At 47.7% G+C, this 18,413-nt stretch overlaps 1 protein-coding gene and 1 pseudogene across 1 annotated transcript in view; both read left to right on the forward strand.

Annotated features, from left to right (window-relative positions):
- Positions 1-13,070: 13,070 nt before the first annotated feature.
- Positions 13,071-14,280, forward strand: LOC121835855 (annotated as a pseudogene).
- A 2,338-nt stretch (positions 14,281-16,618) lies between these two features.
- The window catches only part of LOC8030196 (cytochrome P450 2J2), a 60,465-nt gene continuing 58,670 nt past the window's right edge, over positions 16,619-18,413 (forward strand). The window contains exon 1 of the mRNA XM_042290384.1: positions 16,619-16,656. Within this exon, the coding sequence (XP_042146318.1) occupies positions 16,619-16,656 (38 nt within the window). The remainder of the gene's footprint in view (positions 16,657-18,413) is intronic.

The following is an 18,413-nucleotide window of genomic DNA, read 5'->3' on the forward strand; positions in this document are numbered from 1 at the left end:
AGCAGAGCTCCCTCAAGGTCTGTACATTCAGTATTAAACGGGCTCCGGAGAGCCGTTTGATTAAACCGGTAGAGCTTGCCGGTCACCGGTCACCCGTCTGTGGAACATGGCCACTGGTTTGACCAAACGTGCGACAACTTTGCCCAAGCGAGTGACTCATCTACCCAAACAACTGACCCGTTTGCCAAAGAAGTGACCTGTTTGCCTAAATAGGTGACCGTTATGGCTCATACGGGGGTCCCTTTGGACAAGCTGGTGGCCGGTATGGCTAAGCTGTTAACGGCATGAACCCGTTTATTTTCATAGAGGCGCCAAATTTGTTTTTTCTGTAGGGTGCGGCTTAAAAGTCCAGAAGATATGGTAATATGGGTTCGTACCTGAATTTTACTAATTTCAGATTATAATTTTTTTTTCTTTGATCCCACCAGATTCGTTATTATGAAATTTCTACTGTATTTGCACTGGACCATTAGCAGAAAATGGGGTCGGTATCTCACCATCACTCCATTAGGCGCAGCTTGTGCCCTGGGGACCACGACTGGAGGAGTTGCTGGTCGTGTCCCACCAGATTGAGGAACTTCATCCTCCGAGGCAATCACCCGAGAATATAAAACAGGAGGTCTTTTTTGGCATGGCAATTCATTTGATGCTCGCTAGCTACCTCGGTGGCTACACAGGCCTGGTTGGCGAATTCAAATCCCAGCCAAGGTACCACAGTATGACAGTCTTAGGGATCTCAGAAAGCATCCACAGGCCACAGGCTATGTGGTCCTATCGAACAGATGCACACAACGACATCTTCAAATACAGCACAAGACATTGCCTTTTTCAAAATTCGGAGGGCTGTCTCCTCACAGCTCCCGACTCCCATTTGAGTACTGAGACACCACGGTACTCTCACGATATACTGAAATATAAACAACAAATCGCATGGCTTTTGGTACATGCTACAGCGCCTGGAGGTCACTTGGGAACTCCCAAAAATGTGCTGTGGGTGTGTGTCCGGCTCAGATGTGTTTAACTTTTGCTTGGCAAGTTCCAAGCTTCGATGCTACACCAGTGTTACAGTGGAAGTCACTCGCTCGGCTCCCGTGGCGCAACTAAGCACGCCGCAGGGTTTGATGGTACGCTGCTTGTGGGCGCCCCAAAAAAACACGCCACAACGTGTTTTTTTGCGTGTTTTTTGTGTTTTTTTTTTTGGGGGGGGGGGGAAAAGGGGGGGATTATCATAGCTAAAGGGCAGCCCTGAACCTATCCATATTTTTCTGCGATCGCCATGCTCGGACATTATGGCTCTGCTAGTTCTCTCCATAAATAATACACTTGGCATTGCTAGTCGAGGAAGAGCGAATTATCAAAACTATTTTCAGCATTGGCTAAAATGTAATAACCGTGAGATAAAATAGGCATATTTCTTGTTGCTGAAAGCGAGGCATCCGAGTTGGCCATTTGCAACATGTAATATTGATTATATAAGATTTTTTTTTGCTTCGGACTGCTTTTGCCAATAAACACTTTTTTTTCTTATTCACTCTGTACAGCTCGTTTGCTTGATCCATGCACGCAAGCTCTTTCACCAGGGCCTTCACATGGGTCTGATGACCCCTCTGTGATGTTCTGTGTCTCGTCCTGACTTCATTTTGGGGATTTCCGAACACGGCATTCCAGCTGGCCGCGCCCACCTCGTCGAGTTGGGGAGGGGTCACACCACCAGCGACCGAGTGCTGCCCGAGGGGTATCGAACGTCCCGTTGCTTCTCGCGGCCGATAACGGCCTGCAGATGCAGTTCCAGACTCACTAACAAGCTGAACTCTGGTGCTGGCTCTATTCTGGAGGCTTCGACCATGGCATTCCTGCTTGCCTCCTCCCCTCCCCCCCCCCCCCCCTCCCCGCCCCGCCGAGCGACAAGTCGCACTACCACCGCCGGAGCGCCGCCCGAGTTAGGTGTCGGATGTCCAGCTTTTCCTCGGTCCCGTAACGGCTTGCAGGTGTGGGTCCAGACACTCTGGCAGACGGGACGGACCCATTGGCAAACCGGGGGTTTCTGGATGGTGGTGACGTCGACTTCGTGGAATTCGGGAGAGGGGGAGGATGAACTGCGGAAGGAAGGGACAGTGGCTGGCGGGGTCGCGTCGAGGGAAACCCGAGAAAAAGCAGCTCGCGGCACGGTGGAAGGACGCCGACACGCGGGACGCCGGGAAAGTGCGGAGTTTTTGTAGAAGGACTCCCAGGACGCTAGGCCGCTGGGGAGGGGACCTTGCGAGAGGCGAGACAACGCAAGAGATCGAGTCAGAGACTGAAGAAGGACATCGCCTAGGAGCCGGGCCTGCTGCGGAACCCCTGCGAGCACCGCAAGGCCCCAAGAGATGCATTACAGGACATGTGAGTCCTGCATCATCAAAGCCTGATTAGTGTTTTAATAATTCGAAGATATGCATAAAAAGTTAACGCTGCGATCAGTGTTGTGAATTCCTCCGCCCTGTGTGAACCCTAAAGACGGTAATGCACGGCACCGTCACACCTCTGAATTAAGTTCTCCGGGTTTTTCACTGATGGAACGAACTGCTTCACATTTAATTCCTCACTCCCAATATCAGCACAGTGATAACTTAATAACCTCATTGTGGGTGTGCTCCGTGTAACGTGGGTGTACTCCGCGTAATGTAGCTGTGTTCTTCGAACAAAAAATCACATAGGAAAACTGCTGGAAACTGATGCATCCATGAACAATAATATTTGCTGTGTAATAATCAACTACGCTATGTCGTTCATATTTCACTGCATCGCTGCAATACATACATTATTAGTATACCAATCCTATTTTCTGCTCAATCAATCTTCCAGTTACTTGTACCGCCACATTAGCAGAAAATGTAGACTGCGTTTTACCATCACTGTGTCAGGCTCGGCCTGCCCCTTCGGAAGCGCAGGTGGAGTCGCGACTTTTTGGCCTCGAGAAGCTTCACCCTGTGATGCCATCACCTGAGGATTTGGAACATAAAGTGTTTTTAGGCACCAGAATTCATTGCATGCCTGTATCTCAGTCAGGGGTACAGGCATGCAATGAATCGCACTTCACCTCAGTGACTCTGAGGTGAAGTGCGAGCCTACAAACGCCCATTCTTCGTGTTCAATTCCCAGCCATGGTACCACGATATGATCAAGGAAGGCGCGGTGCCTTGTAGCCCAAATTTGGGTTGCATGTCATTAATCTTCAGACCTTTGATTGGGTACGCCAAATTCCCTACATTGATTTGTAATTTAATAACTCTCAAAATGTACCCTTTTGGGGGGGTCACAGCTGACACCCTGATTGTGGTTGTGGCTGATGTCCCGGTAAATACAGTCACCGAAGTCTCAGCAGTAGCCGGCATCACAGCTGTAGTCATGGCTGGCGGTTTTGCTCTCACTGGTGGCTCGGCGACCAGCGAGTTTAGAGCCGACTAGTCTGGGTCCAACCCGTCTTCACTAACTTCTGCTGCCTCCTCGTATTCCAAATAATAAAGGGGAGCAGTGTCTCCTGTTGTGTCCTTCTGGCACCGGTAAACAAACTAAAAGACAATGTTATTATCACAGCATAAGAGAATGGAAGTAGCAAGAATAGAGTGAAAAAAACTTCAAATGATACTCAGTGAGCTCAGTAACGAAAAGTTTCTATTGGCTGCCGGCACTGCTGTGCAAATGCAAATGAAGAGAAGGCATTTCAGGGTATAAATATTTGTGATTAAAGCATTTTGTGTAACATTTTAAAAATGTTTAGTGCATGTACCACACAGCAACCCCTTAACTGGAGAGTTTGTCTTTAGCTGCACCTCTAAAGATGCGCCACACACTTCACTTTCCTCGGACAGATGAAGCATGCCTGCAAATGTATGTCAACTGTTTTGGCTGAAGATGTGGGTGCTGTCAATTCTTGAATGCAACAAGGAGCATGCTTAATTTTATTAGCTTCTGCCAGATTGCAAATAGTTTTATTATTTTGGCTGAAAATATCTCTCCATTCTGCTTCTTAAACATTAATGCGTAGAAACGCCACTAAACATTCACGCAGGCAGTAGTTTCAGCATTGCTTGAGAGAAGGAACGACTATAACTCAGAAAAAAAGCACAGGCTTGCCGAGAGTAAAGCAAGGTTCGAACCAAAAAGTATTTTCCTTTTCTGTTTTACTGTTATCTGAACTAGGTATTAGAACCAACCGGCGGACACTTCGAGCGCCTTCCGGTTAGCTATTTCAGCGCCATCTCTTATCCGTTGGTATTCTATTAAGTCTTTCCGGTTTACGCCGGGAAGTTTATTTAATAGGATGAGATACATATTATTGTTGCTACTTACAAATTTCAAAAATTATCCTGGTAAGATGAAACAAATATCTTGGTTAGCTAAAGTTTCGCCCTAATACTTTGCTCTCATTGGCCGGTTGTTTTTTGTATTTTGACCGTTGAGAACAGTTGCGCGTCGGCTGCCGCGCTCGCGGATGCGTCGGCTGCTCGGCGGCGCCTGTGCCAGCGGTACGGTGGTGGTTTTCGTTTGCGGCAGCGGGCAGTGGCGTTGACCTATTCGTTATCGGTCTATTTCTGCTATCAGTACACAGAGCAAACGAAACCTTGTTCATTGCTCGACTCAGTGGTGCTCTAATTCCAGTGGCAACAGCTCTGCCAAGTTCTTTGGGTTCCCGATCGAGTGACGAAAGGTAAAGACGGGCTGCTATACTTTTGGTTATACAGTTTCGGATTGCCGAAAACTTGCTGGTGCATGTTTCTTTATGGAAGAGTTATTGTAAAGGGTCACAAGGGACAGCGCATGTATCTTAAAATGAGCGGTGTGGGCGGTATCGGTGTTAGAGCACCGCAGCTCGGTAGCTCGTGCGTGGAGCAGCTCGCTGCAGAAGGAACCTGCGAGAAACCCCGGCGATCGAATCATTGTCGCTAACTACCGCAAAGTTAAATGTGTGATTGCAGGTCTGTGAATACTTGAATAGTAGTTTCGTGTAGATTTTGTTACTTTGTTGTGCTGTGCAGAGAACGTTTTTTTTTTTTTTTTTTTTGTATAACGAGCGTGCCTAATAAAAAGAGAACTTGCAAAAGAAGTTTGGACTTGTGCTCAGACTGGCGATGTGCGCCCATCTTAAGCCGCTAAACAGCAGCGGCTCGGCGTGCTTTGCATTCATTCATTGACAATTTTATGAGAACTGGCTGTCACTGAACATGCACTGTTGCTAAGCCGATCTCATTCGAGCGAGGCAAAGTCAAGTGCAATTGTTTCGGAAGCGTCGGACATTCGCAAAAAAACGTAAACACACTTTTTTTGTTCTAAGAAAGATTACATTGTATTGTAGAAGAACGAGACGGCGGCAATGGGAGCAGTTCCCTCTTCTCTCAACATCAGCGACAATAAGATGCAAATTCGTTCGGAGTTCGGAGGCTGCTCCGAACTCCGAACGAACTCGCATCTTTTTGTCGCCGAGGGTGAGAGAGAGGGAGAGGAGGGAACACACTTCTCTCACCCTCTCCCATAACCAAGCGGTTGCCATGACGGCGGTGCGCGTATTGTTTTGTCTATTTGTTATTTCTTTTGGAGAAACCCAACGCCCGTTAGGGGAGATTTGGCGCTGCCGTCTGCAATTGGAGTCCCAATGGGAGGTATACGAAGAGTCCGCCGGTTGTTAGAACTCAGCCAATCGCAAAGGTAGCTCTTCGATAGCAGACAATGTGGCTTTGTCTGCTATCAGAGGGGTGACTTGGGATTGGATGATGGGCATTTTTTGTCACTTCAATTTCGCCACGGCCGGATTATGCACTGTTTTTTTTTTTTTTTCAGCGGAAAGTTCCGCTAAGAAGGGGTCGTGTTGCCATCTTAGATCACATTTTTGACAAGGAAATAAGCATTGCAGAAATCGTGTTCTTACTCCTTGCGGAGACGGAACCACGCATTGAAGTTCGTCACGAGAACATGCACCACTAAAATATACCCTTGACCTAAATGTGTGGTATGTATGATCAGGTACAGATTTTTCTAGCTCTACTTACCGGAGACCCCTTGTAATCAGCACGAAAGTCAGTACTTGAGGTTCTCAATAAAAATCGCTTTAATGTGCCATGTAGTAAGTAATCAGTATAAAAGCTAATAAACACATTTTCCTGCTTTTTCTATATTTGCACAAAGTGCATTCATATTAAAAATAGCGCAAAAGAGACGGGACAAAGAGACGAAGAAGCACACAGGACAAACGCTAACTGGCAACTAAACTTTATTGAAAGCTTCCAACTTTGCTATCGCCATGCACGCGCTTAGTCTCGTTCAACAGAGACAGGGCGTACCGCCAAATCCGCACAATCATACCGCCCACCGCCTGTTCCAAAGCTGCTCAATGTGCAGCTGGCACTGCTACAAAGCTTCAGTTTTCTTGTGCAGCTTTCGCAATACTTCTGCGTACTTCTTCTGTGGCACATTCCTTCACTGTCACACTGGATTTTTTTTCCAGGGGCTCCATGTCTCGTTGAGGCTTTGAATGTTGCTATGTCTCTTTTCTCTTCTGCGCCCGAAAACAGATACCAGAAAATGCGACAGTATTAGGGAGGTTTTTTTTAAAAAATAAATAAGGGTATAAATAAATTTTGAGACCCAAGCAGAATCTGACAAATACCGGTTTGTGCGCCTACAAGTACCTGGCTGCCATGGCGCCAGAAATGGGCCGTTTCCTGGTTCGTCTTACTATATCCTGAATCTCTTCTTCAGTTTCTGAAATTGGCGGGTCTCGTAAGATCATTCAATCAAAAGAGAGACTCAGGTATTTCTATCACAATTGTACAGTGCGCCTCAAACTTAACGCTGCCACGGCATTCGCCGTTTCTGACAGTCCCTGCGGCGGCCGATTGAACAATGTGAAGAATGTTTGGGTTCCCGATTTCTATCCCACCCTGAGAAGCCATCCCGAAAGTTTTGGTGACAAATTTAACAGTAAGTAGCCGACACGAGCTCTATGTTCGTGAACCCAGTGGCGGCGTTAAGTTTGGGGTGCACTGTACATTACTTTTCTCTGTCATGATACCTCTCAGGAAGATGAGACATTTACTAAGAAAGGAGTGAAACGGAATTTACCCACCTGGTTTCCGCCATCTGGCCTGTTTGCCACATTACTGATCACGTGGCGTTGATATGGCTGTGCCCGCAGGTGGGCCAGATCAGATTGGCCAAATCACGGTTAGCAGATGGGCACTCTGGGTGTGCTGAAGGGATCCCAGTTATTCCTGCAAATCAGGTCACGTGACAAAATAAATACAGCTATGCTGGACGCGGGTAGGCTTTGGAATGCAACGGGTACGAGATCTTCACCCAGGAGTGAGCTGGAGTAAATTTTGGAACACAGCAACACGATCTGGATGGGAGCCGAGCCGCCGAGCCCAGCGACTGGGTGCGAGCTGGCCGAGCGCAGCTGGCGAACACCGCCTACATAGTATAGGTGGTGTTGGCAGGGTCCCCCCAGGCCGTGTGGCTGTGTTCCAAAATTTACTCTATCTGCGTTTTATTTACTTCCACCTCCAGCACCGGTGCCAAAAAGTGTAGGGCGGTCTACTTCCGGTATCTGTAATTAGATACGACCAGAATTACACTGCCCTACACTTTTCTGCACCGGTACAAGAGGTGCAAGTAAATCAACCTCCTATCTCACTCCTGGGTGAAGGTCTCGTACCCGTTGCGTTCAAAAAACCTACCCGCGTCCAGCATTGCGGTATCTGTCTTGTCCCGGAACTTGATCTCCCGGAATGACTCGGATCCATTCGAGTAAGATTGGAACGCAACCTCAGAGTTCCCATCTGCTGACCGTGATCTGGCGCACCTCCGGGCCTAGATATCTTAACGTCACGCGATCCCTAATCTGGAAAACAGGCAGATGGCGACAACCAGGGGGTGCCATTTTTACCCACTGGTTTCCCGCTCTAAGTTTACTCAAGCTCGTTGCCCACACTGCGGATCGAACCCGGGTCCGCTGCGTATAAAGCAGACACCTTTCCACTACGCTACACTACAGCTTCAGGAGCTGGTTTTCACCATTTGTTTTATACGAGACCCAACAAGTTTCGCGTCGTGCGTTGAGCCATTTCCGGTCGCATTGCACGACGTAGTACTTATAGCTTTACTCTGTTGAATATTCCGCAGTGAACCCACTGAATGCTTTTGATTTTTAAAATTTCACAAAGAAATTTTAAGCCTGCGAGACAATTGTTCTTACGTCACCACTCGCTTCCTGTTTTCCGCCGCTCCCTTTCAGGGTTCGGAAGGGCCAATCTTCGTACGTTTTTTCTTTTGCCTCAGGGGGCCGTAGTGGCTGGTACAAATTTAAACAAATAGAGATAATATATCGAATGGCTACCTTTATACCACGATAAAATTATAGTTTAATATAAAATTAGTAACAATGGCAAATTTTCTCCAGTCCCAGCGTTTTATTTCAAATTCTCCTTTCCTCCTGCGAGTCTCCTCAGCAGCCTAGCCTAGCCGCCTACTCAGCCTAGTATTCGCCTAGTGATTCGCGCTCAGTTCCTCAGCGTCCTTAGCATGTGTAGAAATATGTTTTCTGGCCTTTTGTCACTGCCTGAAAGCCTAGGAGGTTAGTGCCCGTTGGTGAGCAACAAGTATTCGTTTTGTGTGACAACTGTAGTTACAAACAAGTGCAATGACATCAAACGATTAGAAAAAAAGGAAGCAGTACATGGAGCCAGGTTCAAACTATGCGATCCCAAAACAAACGAAATCCAACCGAGCGGCGAGGGTTTCAGAAAAAACTAGCGTGTCGGAGCCACCACCTGGTACAAGCTCGAGTTACTTAAAGGGATGGTGAACCGAAATTTGAATTTCAGAAAAACAAAGCTGGAGATGTAGGCGGGACGCTACAATCGCTACAACACTACTCGTAAGGTGATATCTCAAATGGATGGCCGTAATTTTGGAAAAAGAAGTCGAGATTGAACCAGGCCGACGAGGCGCGTGGCGTCAAGATACCGAGTTTCCTCCTCTCTTCGCTTCGCTCCCTCAAGGCCGCGAGGCGGAGAAGACGCGTGGCCGTTCCCTTTCCTTCTCGGAGAAACATGACGTCAACATTCCTGCCAAATGCGCCTCTTTTTTTGAAAAATACGGTCATCCGTTCGGAGATATCGCTGTATGAGTGATGTTTTGGTGTTTGTAGCATCCCGTTGCACGCTTTTGCCGCTTGTTTCTGGGGATCCAGATTTCGGTTCAGCATCCATTTGCGATCGCTCAGCGGGCGATCTGGACCATCCGGACGGCAGGAACGGTCACGGATCAGGGATGGAGATCAGGGTCCGCGCCGGTGCTACAAACTCGACGACTCCTACCAAGTTGAAATGAGCCTTAGCGCCACAAGCGAAGACGAAGCTACGTCCGACCAAAGCTATGGTTTCGATGGCACAAGCAAAGAGGAAGCGACATCCGCTGACGCGAGCCAAGATGAGCTGAGCGGAAGTGAAACGGTATCAAGTTGCGGTTACGATGATGAAGCGAGCCAAGATGGGCTGAGTGGAAGTGAAACGGCATCAAGTTGCGGTTACGATGATGAAGCGAGCCAAGATGGGCTGAGTGGAAATGAAACGGCATCAAGTTGCGGTTACGATGATGAAGCGAGCCAAGATGGGCTGAGTGGAAGTGAAACGGCATCAAGTTGCGGTTACGATGATGAAGCGAGCCAAGATGGGCTGAGTGGAAGTGAAACGGCATCAAGTTGCGGTTACGATGATGAAGCGAGCCAAGATGGGCTGAGTGGAAGTGAAACGGCATCAAGTTGCGGTTACGATGATGAAGCGAGCCAAGATGGGCTGAGTGGAAGTGAAACGGCATCAAGTTGCGGTTACGATGATGAAGCGAGCCAAGATGGGCTGAGTGGAAGTGAAACGGCATCAAGTTGCGGTTACGATGATGAAGCGAGCCAAGATGGGCTGAGTGGAAGTGAAACGGCATCAAGTTGCGGTTACGATGATGAAGCGAGCCAAGATGGGCTGAGTGGAAGTGAAACGGCATCAAGTTGCGGTTACGATGATGAAGCGAGCGAAGATGGGCTGAGTGGAAGTGAAACGGCATCAAGTTGCGGTTACGATGATGAAGCGAGCCAAGATGGGCTGAGTGGAAGTGAAACGGCATCAAGTTGCGGTTACGATGATGAAGCGAGCCAAGATGGGCTGAGTGGAAGTGAAACGGCATCAAGTTGCGGTTACGATGATGAAGCGAGCCATGATGGGCTGAGTGGAAGTGAAACGGCATCAAGTTACGGTTACGATGATGAAGCGAGCCAAGATGGGCTGAGTGGAAGTGAAACGGCATCAAGTTGCGGTTACGATGATGAAGCGAGCCAAGATGGGCTGAGTGGAAGTGAAACGGCATCAAGTTGCGGTTACGATGATGAAGCGAGCCAAGATGGGCTGAGTGGAAGTGAAACGGCATCAAGTTGCGGTTACGATGATGAAGCGAGCCAAGATGGGCTGAGTGGAAGTGAAACGGCATCAAGTTGCGGTTACGATGATGAAGCGAGTCAAGATAGGCTGAGTGGAAGTGAAACGGCATCAAGTTGCGGTTACGATTTCGAGAGAGAAGAATTCAATTCTGCCGCCAGCGACGATGATGACCAGTCCCACTTTAAAAGCTTTGCAGAAATGTGCAGTGGGCCCACTATTCCTGGCCAGGATTTGACCCAAGGCCAAGTTTTGTTGTTGATCTTGGCATATGTTGTGCCCGCCGGCCTCTCGTGGACACACACTCAAGTTTTTGTTTTAAACTAGTCAGCACTCTTTTTGGCATTTTGGTAGCACTAAAATCGAAGTTTCTTTTCCGGAAAGTTTGGACGCGAAACGAGCAAGGCATGGTAATTTTTTGTTTTTGTTTTTTGTGATCGATGCTTTAGGGCACTCGGTGTCTGTAAAACTCCCCTCCGAGGCAAGAACATGAAGTGCTCGCAGTGCAGCACTCAGTATGGAGCGGAGGGAATGGTGCTTGAAGGGACATTTTTTATTATTTTCAACCTACAAAAGCAACTACAACACCTGGTGAAAAACTGCAAAGAGGCTCTATGGGAGAACATGGAGAAGATTGCACAAGAGGTCACATGACACCTTCACCGACCTGGCCGACAGAGACCTTGTGAGTAAAGCACGAGAGAAGTTGGGCTGCACAATGCACAATCTGACGGCGAGCTTCAGTACCGATGGATCACCAGCTTTGAAATCTAGCAAAAATTATATGTGGCCCATTTACATGATGGTGAATGAACTGCTCCCCATTCTTCGGTGGCAGAACCTTTTGCTTGACGGAATCTGGTTCGGCAAAAAGAAGCCAGATATGTCACTCTTCCTCACCGGGTTCGTCGAGCAGTTTCAAACAATCGGCTCACTCGAGTGGAGATGCCACAAAAATGGACAGGCTCTTTCATCTAAGGTGTGTGCAGTGTATTCCATTGCAGATGCTCCTGCTAGAGCAGCAGTGCTAAATCGGAAGCAATTCAACGGCTACTACGGCTGCCCGTGGTGCTACCACAAGAGAACACTGGTTGAAGGTGTGTATTATTTTCAGCAATTGGCCTTTCACTTAAAAACCATAAACCTTCATTTTCAGATGCCATAACTCAAATTAAGCCTGTTGTGAAGTAGTGTAGTGTTGTTGGGCTCAGAAATTGCTTCTTACCACTCGTGATATGATTGTTTTGAAGGAAAACATGTGTTTCTCTCATGCCACCCTAACGGTTGGTCCGAGGTTCGAATCAATACTCTGTCGACCAGTGACATCAGAGTGCACTCCTAGTTGTTTACAGTAGATGTAGCTGACCATAAAATCAACATTGCCGAGCTGGATCCATTGTGTCTGGCCGTGATTGAACCTTCTTGCTATCCAAAACTGCGCATGGTTTTCATCTGCATTATGCGGGGACTTAACTGCCTTGTTGGTAGCCACTGGTAACCTTGCTCCTTGCTGCGCTACTTTCGAATGCATTAGTTGCGATCGAAGGGACATTCCTTCAGTTCGAGCAGTTGTAATGATTAAACTTGAAAAACGCTGACCATTATAAGATTGTTGCCCCGAAGGGAGGAATTTATCGTCAGTGCTAGACACAAACGAAGGGAAGCCGTAAGGCAATTCTATGCGTGTAGCCATGTTGCAGCTGCGAAATCACCGAAGTGGTGAATGTTCACGTTTGGCACGTCTTCAAAGTGAGATTAACTGACCTATGTTGTCACACTGTGCATTTCATTGATTTAGTTTGGTTAACTAGTTCGCTGCTGGAAGGACTAAGGCACGCACTGTCTTTGTCTCAGTTCATAAAATCCAGGATTCACCTCCGATCGTTTATGGTTAACTTTCCCGCCTGAGTAGACCAGGGTTCGGCAACAGTTTGAAGCAGCGGGCCGGGTGGCTGCGAGCCGGATTTCAGAAAGTTGAGGCAGGGAGCCGGATCAAACTGCCTCGCGGGCCTTAGGTTCTTGACCACTGACGTAGAAATTTAAGCTGTTTGCTCTACGCACAACCAGCACAGGCTAAACTAGGTGTCACAAATATGACTGCCGAAGATTGCTGGTCTAGATTAATACATGTAAATGCTTTTAAAAATTTCATGTCCGAATAAAGGGATTTGCAAACAGTTAACTGTGCATACCACATGATTGGTAGCCCAGATGGTGTCTATTTAGAGCTTTGTGTCAAATAAAACAACATATTGTTGAGACAAATAAAACAACAGTTGTTTGTGTCAAATAAAACAGCAAATTCAATTGAGTCCAAGAATCACTTTGCAATAAAACTGTGTTCTCAGCTCTGCAACAAATCTTTACTGGTTTGTACCAAACAGAGATTAACCCGCAACATCAGTGTCGCCCATCACTACAAATATGACAAGGGAACTATGCAATAACAAAATTGCCCCTTCAGTATCCTGAGCTTACTCTGACTCGTTGTAAGAGAGGGAGCATTCATGATATAACAGTTCAATCTTTCTTCTTTCCCAGGCACTCTGAAGTACCCCCCCCCCCAGCTGCACTCTGACTGAGAGGACACACGAAGGAGTGCTACAGGACATGAAAGCAGCAATGATGACCGGTACCACAAAGCATGGGATGTATGGGCCAATCCCCATTATCGACTCCAAGGATTTGACTTGGTTTGGAGCGTAGTGCCGGACTACGTGCATTGTCTACTTGAAGGTGTCACTGAACAGCTGACAGAGGCGTGGTTCTCGAGTACCGGTGCTGCGTTCTACATCGGAAACCAGATGACCGCCGTAGATTGTAGGCTCGCAAGGATATGTCCCCCGAATCTTATTGCGCTCTCAACACGGTCAATCCAAGAACGAGCTCTGTGGAAGGCTAAAGAATGGAGGAACTGGCTGGTCTATTATACTACGCCCTGCCTTCATAGCATATACTTCCGCGCGAGTAATTCGTGCACCTCACACTCTTGTGTCAGGCAACATTTCTACTCGTGCAGAAGACTGTTAGCAGGGACGACATCAGGACTGCTGAAGCACTTTGTCACGTTTTCTTCAACATGTATCTGCCCTTTATGGTGAAGCTGCAGAAACATCAAACGTGCATCTGCTTATGCATTTGCCAAAATATGTGATGCAGCTTGGTCCCTTGTGGGCTACATCAATGTTCCCGTTTGAGAGTGCAAATAGTGTGCTGCTGTACCTTGTCACCGCTCCGAAAGGTGTCCCTCTGCAGGTTGCCAAGGGGTGGGTCATGAAGCAGACCATGACAAGACTCGTTGATGTGACTTACCTCCCAGCTAGCTTTGAGCCTTTGACCAAATGTTTCGGACGTTTATGAAGATTCGGGATATACCTGAGAACGGTGTTTGGGGTGTTTCGCCGGCAGTCTCAATGACAGCCGCTGTGCATGCCTTCTTGACTGTCACTTTGGCCAGTTACCCACTCTTGAAAGGCATTTGAGAGGAAGGGTACAGGGTCTTGAAGTCCACAGCTGCCAGTACACGCGCCCCAAGAAGACGTGCACACAGTTTACAAAGATGCGAGATGGCACGTACTGCGAATTTCAGACTATTTACAGAAACACATCAAGCAGTGAAATACTTTTTGCTTGTAAAAGCCTCATTATTGAAGACTTTGGAACTTGTAGTACCAAGTACTTGCACAAGTGTATTGTGCCTCCCAATGAGGAGAGTTTAGTTTGGTTCTCGTCTAACGAGCTTGAAGGTATCTGGGTCTTCACTGACCGTGAACATGGACCTTATTTGTGTGATATGCATAACTTCTACGAGAAAGAGTAAATATAGGGAGAGTAAATCCACTACATTCGAAGTTACTGGTTCAAGGATTTTTTGGTATGAAGAATGCATGAGCAAGGCACCAGCTAGCAAGAGCACTTCACCCAGAAGGATGCCCCTATTGAATCCTAGCACTCCAGCTAAGCAAGCTAGTTTTTCTGTTGTTCTTATCAAGGAACCCTTGAAGCAGCAATTTGGGAAGTGGTGGATTTATAAATGCTTGCTGCTTTAAAGGAGCCCCGAAGTGGCACCAGGCATTTTGCCAAGACTTGACCTTTTCAGAGGCTAAGCCTGTTACCAAAACATCGGGCACCACTCTAAGCCTTCCAGGACATTGCTTTTTCAATTCTTGTTGCCAGCCCCCCCCCCCCCCCCCCCCTTACCCGTCTACACTTCACCACAGCCTATGGTGAAGTGAAGGCCAAAGGTACGGGCGACCACGTCCAGTCATGGTCCACATAAAAGCCATGTAGTATTTGGCTTCGAGGATCACTGACAGGGATGGGCAAACAGGGTTCGAATTGAATAGCATTGTGTCATTTGTGCGTTTGGCGGTGCAAATAAAGCCACAACATGCTGCACTGACCTTCTTCGCAGTGTTAAAAAAATAGGAAAGACGCCGAGCTGTTTAATTCGAAAAATTATCTGCCCATCTCTAATTGATACGCACGTCAGACCAATACATTGTTTATATAAGTGACTCGTGATTTAACCGGCGGTTCTTAGCTTTGCCTTCAGTCCATTGTTGGGCGAGGCGAAGTGCAGTGCACACAAATCAATGATCAGCACAAACATCTGATTGCCAGGCTGTCCTCTTTTTCTCTGAAAACTGAAACTGTCATCGGAACAACTGCTGTGTAAAATGACCTTTTGTGGAGCAGTTTTTAAAGTCATTTTGGTGTTCATCAAAACCCTGTTGAGTAAAATGTGAAAAAAGCGGCAGTGTCATGTTCGTACTAAATGTGCAATGCGCGAGTGATGCGATTCGCCATATTTGTTGTCAGTTTAGCTTCTCACTTGTTTAGTTGTTGTAGTTGATATATAGTGTTTACAAAATGGTCGCTTTGCCTGTTTTGGTGGGTGGCCTAAGAGAGGGACTTCAACGTCTAGGGGTAAAAATTGGTGTTATGGGAAATTAAATGTGATCGTGGGTCCCCGTCTTCCCGATGTAGTATGTAGGATAGGTCAGTGAATCGAGGGATGGGGTGTTCTTCGTGGAGTCGGGACCACTCCTCGAGTGATATGAGTCTTTCCTCTCGAAGAGACTCGGTTGCTGTTTGCTCAGCCATTTCAGGCCTGTACAACCCCAAATGAAGGGGCTTAGTGTGGCTGTGTTGTTCCTGGTGTAGACATTGCGTCTCAATGGTGCCCTCAATGTCGACAGGTCCGAGGCTCGATTGCTTGGTCGGTGTGAATGATCATAGTCGATTATATTTAATGTTTAGAGCAAGAATAGACTCGGCTTGTGCAGTAAACATGTTTAATTTTTAGCACGCTGTCTTAAGCTTGTATAAAGCTCCAATTATTGACCCCTTCCGCGGTTTACAAGACTTCCAGTGTAACAATAGTTGTGCCTATGTGATGGGGAGCGTTATCGAGTATTCTCTTGTGTTTTATTGAATGCCATTCAGTGCTCTGGGCTCTGCATTTCATGACTGATTTAATAAAACTGTTCGCTCTGCTCGTGCGTTCAGCACCATTTCTGCATTTCTTCGTGGTCTGTGCGAGTTCACGCAATATAGTCTCAGTCAGCGAAGGATGATATCAGAATAAGAAAACAGCGCAGTCAAAACGACGGACCAGTAGAAGAGTATACACACAGACAAGGTGCTGTATCTGCATCAGTCTCTTCCTGGACCCCCTTGAATCAGTGTAAAGTAAGCGTAAGAATGTTGCAGTGAATTACGTCCTTACAAATGCTTTGTATCAAATGTGGCCAGACAAAGTACTGAAGTGCCGCAAGCAGAATTAGCCGGGGGATTTGTGGTAAATAGCACTAGCTAAAGATAAGATGGGGATTCCCATCTTGACTGCAAGCAGGCGTCTGCCGCGCACCTGGGTTCTCAATTATCGTCGGGTTAGCATATGGCTCCAGCAAACGACACATAACTCATGTGTAAGCATATCCAGGCATATTTATGGTCATACGAGCCCGCGGGTTGCTTTTGCTGCATTTGCCATGCTCAGCAATTGCGACGCGAGTTCTTGTGATCAGACGACCGGTGGACTGACGCCAGTGGCCCGTGCTCTGGTCACCTCGTCGCATGCAAAGCTAGAGGCGCTTGCACGCGTCGGACGTCGAGTTCGATTCGAACGTATTAACGCAAGCATCGTCAGAGAAATGGCCATGGGCAGCGTATGCGCGGCGCCGAGTTTCCGGTGCGTCGAGCTTATGGCATGCACAACGAACATATGATAGAATAGGAACGAAAATGATTCCCCACAAGCTCCTGTAGCTTTCTCAACTTGGTGAAATCAGAGGACCGATGGGCACACGCGCGGCATCAGCTGATGAACAGCTAGAGCTATGAGAGTGAATATTTGTACGGTCAGATTTTTATTACTCCTCTTCTATCAAACATGTTGCGCAGTGGACCTCCCGTGTTTGATAGAAGAGCACCAACAAAAGTCTGCCAGTACACGCATACGATCGGCATGCATTCTCAAAATACTTCTCTTTTTCCCGTCGCCAACGATAAGTAGCTATGTTCTGATTCGGTGAAATGTGTTTTCTCCACCTAAGTCGCGGCCCCGCAGATATCTCAAGTAGCCTGAAGGTTTCCCCGACCCCATTAGAAAAGTTCTTGACTGGCTTTCAGACAGTTCAAGGCATTGTAAAGGGCAATTCATAGCAATTTTCAGGAGAGCCTCTAACGGGGCCAACGAACCCAGCAGAAAATATCGGCGCCCTCTTCAAACATCTCAGGAATTCCTGAAGTCTCCTTCACACCCTTTAAAAAATTTTGAACGCCTTCTCATAGCAATTTTCAATAGGGTATTTCACCGTTCCCGGCACGGGCGTCGACGGACATTGCACCGCTGCTTACACCCCTGCCGGGGTAAGCTTTTCTGTTGTCACGACAATCTATCGCGCCATAGACGTGTCTACTTAACGCTCCTGAAGTCGCGAGAGAACTGTGTCAATTGTTTAGTCAGAACAACGACGCAGCAATCGCGAAGCGAGAGACGAATGCTCCTCGATCTGGCTGTCCGCGTTCACTCTGATAAAATGTGAGCGTGGGACTCTCGAGCAGCGTTAGCTCGCTGTTGATGCAGGAGGCTGCTTTGTCGTTGAGAATCTTCGCCCTGCGAACGCCGGCAAAAACGTTCCAGTACTCGGCGTACCCAAGGCCGCAGCGCCTGTCAGCGACCGCCCGCGAAGCATCGCTACCTTTCTGGAGCCTATTGGCAATCTGCGAGCGCCGACGATTTATCGTCGCGACTTGAATGGGAGCATTTTATGAACCCCCGCGAACATGAACTCCCGCGAACATGATGCCCGCGACGACGATCCGCCGGCGCTCGCAGACGGAAGGTTCCGATGCTGTGCGAACGGTTGTTCGAGGACGCTGCGTAGGGTACGCCGGGCGCTGGAACGGCTTGGCAGACATTCGAAGGGAAAAGCATTCGCGACGGCAAAGTAGCGTCTTGCATCTTCAGTAAGCTAACGCTGCTCGAGAGTCCCAAGCTTACATTTCCACAAAACGAGCGCGGCAGGCCAGATCGAGGCGCAGTCGGCGCTCGCGTCGCGATTGCTACGTCGTTGCTCTACCTACAATATTGACAAATGCGCCGGCATTCGAAACAACCCTCTCAAGACTTTGAGTCCAATAGACGACCGATAGACCGTCGTGAGAAGCGTAGAGCTTACCTCTGTAGTGGCGTAAGCAGCGGCTTTATGTTCGTTGACGCCGCGTCTAGCAGGACGAAATATGCACAAAAAACATTAAATATATTTAATCCAGCGGGCAGGAAGAAATACAAACATGGCAGGGACACTGACAAAGCAAAAGTTGCGCTACGAAATACATATACTTACAAAATACACCGAAAAAGACAGATAATTCGAGCCAAAAACTGGAAGATTTAGATGACGTCAACGCCGAAATAAGGCTATGCGCAGGGAAAGCAGCCGG

This window comes from Ixodes scapularis, unplaced genomic scaffold, assembly GCF_016920785.2.
Source record: "Ixodes scapularis isolate PalLabHiFi unplaced genomic scaffold, ASM1692078v2 PGA_scaffold1__304_contigs__length_218370807, whole genome shotgun sequence".
In the NCBI taxonomy this organism is placed as follows: Eukaryota; Metazoa; Arthropoda; class Arachnida; order Ixodida; family Ixodidae; genus Ixodes; species Ixodes scapularis.